Here is a 9595-nt window from a genome sequence, read left to right as displayed (position 1 = left end):
GTGCTGCATCCATGAGTGAAATTGCGCTTCTTTCTAAAGGGTTCACCCCCCCCCGCAATCTCTGGGCTCCCCTTCATATTCAGTCCCCTCGATCCACCCCCTGGGTAACGAAAGCTTGACTCCGCCCCCTCGAAACAGGCTAAGATCCGGCACATTTTCTGGCCGTAATTCTTGGGACATTTCGAAGGGGAACTGCAAAATATGTCCATTCCTTTCAGTGGCATATGAAATCCACGTTGGGATAAACAAGATAATAAACATTTCCAATTTATAAATCTTTTATTTGGAAATTTATGTTTTAGAGGGAAAACTTTGGACCTCAATGAGGCAAGAAGTGAAGACATACATCGTAAAACAAAAAGGGAACGATTCGAATGACCTAATTTTTAAGTACAATTCCAAACATTCTACGAGGAACTTTGAAATCTTTGGATGTGTTCTGAAGTTGAAAGGCACAATAAATATCTCGCCACAGGGCCAGAAAAGTCCTCAGTACTCGTATGTACAATGGGGCTGATCAGGGTCAGCTGTCAGTTCAAAAGTCTCGGGATGTGCATATACCCTATGACGTTTTCTTTTTCTTTTTTTCTTTTTTTTTATTTATAAGAAGCACACTGGCCCGATATCGATGCCAAACTCTTGATTGGGGCCACCAATGTCCACGGGGGCGAGATCCACAATGGGAAGTCTGGCAGTTTTCTGTGTCCTGTACTCAAACACTGTCTTGCCCCAGTTGCCATTTGCTTGCTGGAAAAAGAAGTAAAAAGGTCATACTCGGCAATACTTATAATACTCAATGTATGTATAAAATGTATAAATGTATAAAAGTGCAATCTCTGGAGAAATTGCGTGGGAATTCAGAAAGCTGAATGCTAATAGCTGAATCCTAAGCTGAATGCCTATGAAAGAAATTGAAGTAAAAATTATGTTAAAATTACAAAGTAATTACATAACTAGTAATTACTAGTAGTAATAGTAGTAGTAGTAGGAGTAGTAATATTTCTATATAAGTTGTGTATTAGTGCATTTAGAAATATGTTTTTATTAGGGATGCACGATAATGCTATTCAACCGATATCTATAAATCAATAATTTAGAACGTTCCAATGTCGATAACCGATAAGCCGATAATTGTTTTGTTTAAAGCTGAGCTTTAGCCTTAGCTTAGCGTGCTCTTAGCATGCTAAATTAGCATTAGCTAAGCATTAGCTAATCATTAGCTTAGCATTAGCTTAGCATGCTAACTTAGCATTAGCTTAGCATCAGCAGTAGCTTAGCATGCTAACCTAGCATGCTAAATTAGCATTAGCTAAGCATTAACTAAGCATTAGCTAAGCATGCTAATTTAACATTAGCTTAGCATGCTAACTTAGCATTAGCATGCTAACTTAACATGCAAACTTAGTATGCTAACTTAGCCTGCTAAATTAGCATTAGTTTAGCATGTTAACTTAGCATTAGCTTAACATTATAGTATGAGTAGGATTTTAATTCCGTATGCCGTATATTTTTAAATGCTATGAATACGACTGCACGCAAGCTCGGAGACGGCGCCGGAAGGCCGATGACGGAAACTTACGGTGCAGGAGTCTTCCACCACGGTGTATCTGAAGCGGTTGTTTCCTTCCGCTTTGAGCTCCAGGTCGTTGGAGGCTTTGAGGAGTACGGCCTTCTTCAGGTTGCCCGTCTTCTGGTCCTTGTAGCCCACAGAGTTCTTGCAGTGGTAGGTTATGGACTGAGACGCTTCTTTGGACAGCAAGCGCATGAAGGTCATCTGCACTCTCAGGGCGTTTGGCGACTGCTCTTTGTTGCCGTACGTGAACTGCAAATGTATACCACGATACAATAATTAAGAGTAAGTAATTATTAAACGACAATGTCCCTTTGAATTGCTCAAAAACAAAGTAATCCATTGAGGGTACTACGTTCCAGACCACCCCAAAATCAGCACCAGAGATGTACACTGTAAAATGAACCTACAGCTTTCTGTAGGTGTAAGACGCAGGATTGAAGAGGAGTTAATATTCAATAACACTGATCAACACATTTTTACTACATTTTTCGCTTTTTCATCAGAGACACAAGTAAACTTTTTTTACTTTGATTTTTGCGTTGACTCCAAATCTACCCCCGTTTTCTTTATATAGCATATTAGGTTTTCATAATAATAATAATAATAATAATAATAATAATAATAATAATAATAATATGTAATATTGTAATATATTTAGTAATCTTTATGAATTAATTAGGCTCAACAAAAGTTGGAATTTTATTTTGAAACGTCATCGCTGTAAATTACAACTGGTAAAATTTGTATTTGTGCTAGCTTTTATAGGTCAAACTTTAACGAGAAAAAAAAATTAAAAAAAAATAAAATAAATATATATATATATATATATATATATATATATATATATATATATATATATATATATATATATATATATATATATATATATATATATATAAACTGATTTGCTCGAGACATTTTGGGAAAACAGCATCAAAGTGTTAAGGCCATCTCTGATTAAGATTTGCTGCTGACCACTGTAATCTTCAGCAAAAACTAAAGTGAGATAAAATACTTCCTGTTTTCATTCTTCTTCTTTCAAATTTATAATGTGGCAAAATGGTGTGCCGTCATCTAGTGGTCGACAGTGGAATTACACCCAAAATAAACGGGGGACTATAAAAAATATAGCTATAAATTGTACCCAAAAAAATAAACAAATAAAAAAAATACGTGAACACGGAACCCGCAAAGGAGGTGGTCGGGTTTACTGTAGTTGGGTCTGTGACATGGAAATGTAAAATGGCAGCTAAGTAAATCCTTTTGATAGCTGCCTGTTTCTGAAAATGTCTCGCCCTCAAACCAGGCTAATTTCCACAACATAAAATCCTTGTGGTACTTTGACGAAGACGAAGGCATTCCGCAAATACGTTCTGAAGACACCCGATAAAATTGTTTTTAACAGCGAAAAAAGAAAAATGCATCTTCCTTTCAAATGTAAGCACTCACTTGTGTTCCTCTGTTGATGTCAGCACCAAACCACACAGGTTTGTTCTTGGAAGAGCTCCACCAGTTCTTACGAGGTAGGCTGGCCGGGTTGGCGGAGATACACGTCTCCCCGGTGTCCAGGTTGCAGTACACTTTGATGGCGTCCTCTGCACTGCCTTGGTTGGGGTCTACCCAGAATTCTCCTGCATGACAGAGTACCCCAAATTTGTTCATACAGGCAATTAGTGTTGCTTTGAAACATTATGTACTTCTGCGACATCACCGAGTTAGCCTATGTTGCTTTTAACATTCACCGGCGGCCCTCCCAGTTAGCATGGATATATCTTTAGCTTGTAAGAGAGGGTTCAGGTTTTATAACTTCGCCTCAGTTATTTGGAAGTACAATCTTTCATCACTCACCGCTCTTTTTAGTTGGGTAGCATCGCTTGAGGTCATCACAGGTCCTGGCAGGGTGCTTCCGGCTGCCGTCTGGGCTCTTCATGCTGTCAATCTGGCTGCTGAGGGCTTTCAGGGTGGCCTGCACGCCAGGATCCACCGGTAAGATGGTGGAGGCGTTGGTGTTGGGTAGAGCCTCATCCTCACTGAACTCCGGCGGAGGAGGGGGGGCATCTTCGTAGTCGTAAGGACCTCCAAACAGATCATCCATAGCTGCCACAGGAGGTCCCGGGGGTCCAGGAAGACCTGGGGGTCCTGGTTCTCCTGGGGGTCCCTGTGTATCAAGAAACCCTCCTTATTTATACTTTATTTTCTTTGCTTGATTTCATAAACACAAGATGCACACAAAAACTGAGCCCACCAAACATCTGCTGAAAAGATGTTCAGCGATTTAATAAGTCTGGGAGTTTTTATTTTTACGAGTTCCTCCCAAGTCAAAGCAGCAAATGTTACCAGGGTAACGTCTCTTTCTTAATTGGCTAATGAGATAATACCTCTGGTCCAATTTCTCCCGAGATTCCACGTGTTCCAGGAGGTCCCATCGGCCCAGGCTGTCCAATGTATCCTTCTTTTCCAGAGGGCCCGATAGGACCAGGTGGCCCCTGAAATACAAACAGTTACCTTTTAAGTCCTAAAAGAAAACAAAAAATAAGAAATGAGAGCAAGTGTTGTATTTACCCGTGCACCGTTTGGTCCAACAATTCCGGAAGCTCCCTGTTCACCTGTTGTGCCCTAAACAAAGAACAGATTTGTTTTGTTGTCTGGCTTCCATTTTTCTTCTTAAAACAGCTTGTCGGAATAGAATAACTACATTGACTTACTGGAGGTCCAGGAAGACCCTGCAACCCGGTAAACCCACGATGACCCTTCTGCCCTCTCTCTCCATGATCACCTAAATCACCGTTATCTCCACGTGGTCCTTGAGGTCCCTGAGATACAAGTTATGCTATTAAGCCTGAAGGACGCCCTTCCAAGGACGTCTACCTCAAGTCAGCTAAGAACTCACCACTAGGCCTCTCTTTCCTGCTGAACCGGGAGGACCGACGGGACCTCTGGAACCCTGCAAAAATCAAGAAAAAGGCCTCAGGGACTAAATGTGTCTGCCAACATCTCTACTCCCACATTATTAGTGCCCAAGCCCTTCCAGCATGTAGCGCCAAGTTCATTCACGCTCCAACGTGTCCCCAGAATGCACTTATTTCTTCTTTGTAAGTGTGTCAGCCAGGTTCATAATCTGGGTAAACACGGTACAAACAAATAGTATAAAAATGCTTACAGCATGCCCTCGTTTTCCAGCTTCCCCAGCTACACCGACAGGACCTGGAGGACCAGGAAGTCCCTGAGGACCAGCCAAACCCTCTGGACCATGATCCCCTCTGTCTCCCTGGAAAAGTACCCGCAATCAGTTTCTTGCAACATCTAAAGCAATTTACAATTTCCGTCATGTTTTGCTCTTACCCGCTGTCCAAGAACTCCTTCTTTGCCTGGTGGCCCATCAGAGCCGGCAGGGCCCTGAGGAACAAGACACAAGCATTAAGGCACAAGAAACACACTTGGAGTTAGGTCAAATGGCAAGCATAGTTGTAGATTTAAAAGCTACTAACATCAGGACCAGGATCACCACGTGGCCCATTGGCACCTGGAAGGCCAACTGGTCCTGGAGGGCCTTTGTCTCCAGTTGATCCAGGGGCTCCTTGTTTTCCTGGTGGTCCCTAAAAGTAAAAAAAAAAAAAAAAAAAAGGACTATTAGAAAGTGTTGAATGCATTTGTATGGAAGAGTTATGACTAAAAAGGATACTGACCGCTGGCCCTGGGAGACCTGGCATGCCCCGTTCTCCTCGCAGACCTGGAAGACCCACGATGCCTCTCTGGCCTGTAGTTCCTGCTGGTCCTGGAGGACCATCAGGGCCCTATTACAGAATTCATAAAACCAATATTAAATACTGAGAAACTTCAATGTTAACTCATTGAGATTTGTGTGGGTTTTAACTGGAAAGAGTATCGAAATGTGCTTTCTTTGTACCCTGAACTCTAAATGTCTCATATCTCAATTCAGATTCAAAACAAAAAATCCTGGATGGCATAACATCTTATAATGTCGAGAACGTGCAAAGCGAAGATGTCCAATTCCATCATGAGTGTTTTCTCAACAAAAGAGTCAGTACAACCGTGGGGCCGTCTTCTCCAGAATCTCCCTTGTCCCCTAGGCTTCCTGGAGGTCCTGGTGGTCCTCGCTCTCCTTGCTTTCCATTTGCTCCATGGTCACCACGAAGACCGGCAGGACCCTCTTTTCCAGGGGCTCCTATTGGTCCAGGTTCACCGATTGGACCCTGAGGGGATCAGTTGCGCAAAAAAACTTTACTATGCTCTATGCGTCCTTACTTGGAAACATATTAAGAAAATATATCATATGAGGTATACTTCCTCCACTAAAGCAGATTAGTCTCTGAAATATAGTTTGTCAGAATATGTTACACTGATGACCATACTTACAGTTGGACCTGGTGGGCCAACTCTTCCTGCAGATCCAGGGAAACCAGTGGGACCCTAGGAACAAAACATGACATGAGATCACGCTTCAAAAAGGTAAATGTTAACTTAAGTAATCCCAGGAGGGGAGTCTAGTCCATTCTAGTCTACTAGTCTAGTCTAGTCTAGTCTAGTCTAGTCTAGTATAGTCTAGTCTACTCTACTGGTCTAGTCTATAGTCTAGTATGGTCTAGACTAGTCTAGTTGAGTCTACTAGTCTGGTCTATAGTTTAGTCTGGTCTAGTCTAGTCCAGTCTGTCCCTTTGCTCATTGATGGCTTTAAGGTCTCTGATAAAACATTTATTATGAAATATCCATACTGGTGCTCCCTGTGTTCCTCTTCCGCCTTTTAGTCCAGCAACACCAATTGGCCCCTATAAAGGGAAACAAAATCATTTCACTGTTATGCAAAAATGCTTTGAATAACATTTACAAACGCTGTTGCAAGGCATTTTTCATAGAACCTATTATTTTTTTACAACGTACAGGAGGACCGTGAGCACCAGCTAAGCCTTGAGGTCCAGGGGATCCAGCATCTCCTTTCTGGCCAGGTTCACCTGTCTCTCCTTTTACTCCAGGTTGGCCATCAGGACCCTGTCATAGAATAGTACAAGAGGGACTAGAACTATTTCTAATCACTGAAAAGCATTCCTACATCTATCTTAGGTTTGTGTCCCTGCGTTCTTGATGTAACAGATGAGAACTCACAGGTGGTCCAGCAAAACCAACTGCACCGATTGGGCCAGGGTCACCTCTTGCTCCCTGCAGAGGATGATTAAATAGTCTGCAGTAACCAGGACTATACAGTGTATTGCACATATACAATTAAAACACTGGTCACGTTTACTCACAGGTACTCCTCTAGAACCTGGAGGTCCAGCAGGTCCTTTAGGTCCAGGTTCTCCCTGAAATGTGTCATACTTATTAAAATCGCCCTTGATAGATTGTTGTTTGAAAAGCAGGCTTAGGTTTCAAAAAACAATACCTTTTCACCACTGGGCCCTGCAGGTCCTAATGGGCCAACAGGTCCAGGTGCACCCTGGAAACAGAGGAAACACACAGACATTTAGGTTTATCGTCGTCAGTTCAGTGGTAAATCGCAGTTGAGATAATATCATGACTTGGGCTTGCATGGTTTCTTCTGGGATTGGCTCGTTATCTTTCCATTTATAAAAGAAGCTAAATGAACTCTGGAGTTTACAGAAAAATCATATAGACCGATTTAAAGTAAAATGCAACCGGATTGGTTATAAGATCCTTAATTGTGCAGCAATATGACCCAAAACACTTTCGTCAAATTGTAAATGAGTTCATCAGGTGAAAAGACTCCAAAGTTTTACTTCGGCCAAGTCAATATCCAGACTTAAACCCGAAAGAGTATACATTTTACACGCTAAAGAGGAGTACCGTCCTTTCTAAGTGTGGAAATAAAACTGTGGAAATAAAGTGTGAAATCAAACTCAAATGTTTTCTGTCTAGAGCAAAAATCACAAATAAATAGCCTCATTTTTCAGTACTTTTGGAGGAGAATGAGGTGTTTTTGGTTTACAAATTCTACTTCGCTATTCTTGCTTGCGCCGAACCGATTTTATGCTCAATAAAACCCAATTGCTCACCCTTGCGCCGTCATTTCCAGGCGTCCCTTCTGATCCTTTCTCACCGATGGATCCCTGTACAAAAGACACCACAAGTTTGGGATTGTCCATGTTGGGTTCTATTCAAGTCACAATATTCATTCATTCATTCTAACATGAGGTTTTAACTCTTTACAAGAGAAAAAGGACAAAAACAAAAAACTTACTCTGTCACCTTTCGGCCCAGATGGTCCAGAGATGCCCCTTTCTCCCGGCATCCCCTGAAGACCTGGAGGACCCACATCACCAAGGGCACCAGGAGGACCAGGACTACCCTTCAGGGACACGCAGAGATTGTTATTTGTTTGTTTTAGCTCATAGCTGGATGATGGTCATTTCCATATCAAATCCTAGTGGCTCTTTTATTCATTCCTAAACGTCAACAAAACAGCTCACTAAACACACAATCACATTTGTTCCTCGACAAACTTGACTGTGTTTGTGTAATTTTCTCTTTTGGCTAAAGTGCAGATTGTAAAGCATCCACTGGGAATCTATCGACAATCATTCAAGACGAAATGGGTGTTTAGCAAGTGTAGTGGTTTCAACTGATCTTGCCTATGAAGAGAAGTTGCAGTGTTTCCTAAACATTCTCAAAGTAATTTTAATAGTTTCTTAACTCTTTTACTGCTACACGTTATCAAAAAAAAAAAAAACAAGCCCCACAGTGTCAGCCGATTTCGCCGATTACCAGCATTCATCAGATTTAATCAGATTCCGTCACATTTCATGGTAATTCCATACACCGGCAGCCCATTGAAAAGAGACATAATGCTGCCATCTGCTGGCCATAGATAGTGAGTGTTTTTGATTCCACAACCCATTAACCAGGCAGCGCTGTATTTAGACGTTGTACTACCCATTGATTAAAAAATAATACTAATTAAAAAAACGTAGACGACGTCATTTAACGTTTATGGCAGCATACATTGTGATTTTACTAATCGTTATTAAACGTTTTTGGCGGTCAAAGAGTTAAACAGTCTTTATAGTTTCTTAAACGGTCTTAAAGCTCTTTCTTGTCGCAAGGAAATTTAGTTCAAAATTGTTCAAAATTTCCTTGCGACAATGAAGACCATTACGACTGTTTAGAGTACCATTAGGACTATTTTGAGAATGTTGAGGAAAGCCAAACGAACCCTGCCGTAAAATCTACATTCGCTAGCATCGCAAACATTAATCCCTCAATGGTATACGGCTTAATACATTAACCAACTATTTTATCAGTCACACCGAACTATATTTAAGAATCTTTTTTTTTTCAACAGTTACACATTACATATTAACTGACTGTGCTACAGTGTGTTTTACCTTCGGGCCATCAGGACCAGGAGCTCCAGGGATTCCCTTGGGTCCCTGTAGACCAATTGGACCCAACTCGCCCCTTTCCCCTGGAATTCCACGCTCACCCTGCGGAAGAAACCACAGTAGCTCTCATATTCATAGTTAATCACAGATATACATCATGCAGAGAAGTGGACTCTACCTACCCTCGGTCCAATTTGACCAACAGCACCAAGCTCTCCAGGAATGCCCTAAAAGAATAAGATCACATGCTTGCTAAACACACCTTTTTATCACTCCATCTTAGAATATTTTATTATTGGAACCACTAATAGATAAGGAACAACTTTTCATCAATTTCTAACTTTTTTTGATACTCACTAGGTCACCTGGTTTCCCAGATTCTCCAGGAGGACCTTGATTTCCTGGCAAACCCTGATAAAAACAATAGACGCATCAATACCTTATACGTTCTAATTAATATCATATCTTCTGACATGGAGCTCCCATCATAAAACTGTGAGATGCTTTCTGCAGTTTAATTTCATACTTGACACAAAAAATGACACACCTGGAATCCATTTACACCTGGAGGTCCCTGTTCTCCTCTGTCACCTGCAACACCCTGTTGATTGAGTTAGCCCGTTCGTCAGTTATCACAGCGGTGGACAGAAAACATATTTTTGATATT

The 9595-nt window shown here is 41.3% G+C and overlaps 1 protein-coding gene across 1 annotated transcript in view; it reads right to left on the bottom strand.

Moving 5' to 3' along the window:
- Positions 1-260: 260 nt before the first annotated feature.
- The window catches only part of col5a2a (collagen, type V, alpha 2a), a 43313-nt gene continuing 33978 nt past the window's right edge, over positions 261-9595 (bottom strand). The window contains exons 30-54 of the mRNA XM_077537313.1: positions 9476-9529; positions 9286-9339; positions 9111-9155; positions 8932-9030; positions 7788-7895; positions 7603-7656; positions 6972-7025; positions 6838-6891; positions 6695-6748; positions 6473-6580; positions 6307-6360; positions 5951-6004; positions 5626-5787; positions 5260-5367; positions 5062-5169; positions 4916-4969; positions 4734-4841; positions 4464-4517; positions 4279-4386; positions 4136-4189; positions 3952-4059; positions 3422-3731; positions 3023-3204; positions 1580-1822; positions 261-747 (exon numbers count right to left, since the gene is read on the bottom strand). Coding sequence (XP_077393439.1) covers positions 601-747; positions 1580-1822; positions 3023-3204; positions 3422-3731; positions 3952-4059; positions 4136-4189; positions 4279-4386; positions 4464-4517; positions 4734-4841; positions 4916-4969; positions 5062-5169; positions 5260-5367; positions 5626-5787; positions 5951-6004; positions 6307-6360; positions 6473-6580; positions 6695-6748; positions 6838-6891; positions 6972-7025; positions 7603-7656; positions 7788-7895; positions 8932-9030; positions 9111-9155; positions 9286-9339; positions 9476-9529 — 2538 coding nt within the window. The 3' untranslated portion in view covers positions 261-600. The remainder of the gene's footprint in view (positions 748-1579; positions 1823-3022; positions 3205-3421; positions 3732-3951; positions 4060-4135; positions 4190-4278; positions 4387-4463; positions 4518-4733; positions 4842-4915; positions 4970-5061; positions 5170-5259; positions 5368-5625; positions 5788-5950; positions 6005-6306; positions 6361-6472; positions 6581-6694; positions 6749-6837; positions 6892-6971; positions 7026-7602; positions 7657-7787; positions 7896-8931; positions 9031-9110; positions 9156-9285; positions 9340-9475; positions 9530-9595) is intronic.

The sequence above is a fragment of the Festucalex cinctus genome, chromosome 11 (genome assembly GCF_051991245.1).
Source record: "Festucalex cinctus isolate MCC-2025b chromosome 11, RoL_Fcin_1.0, whole genome shotgun sequence".
Taxonomy (NCBI): Eukaryota; Metazoa; Chordata; class Actinopteri; order Syngnathiformes; family Syngnathidae; genus Festucalex; species Festucalex cinctus.
Note: the sequence above shows the minus strand (reverse complement) of the source record. Positions and strands in the feature narration are given on the sequence as shown.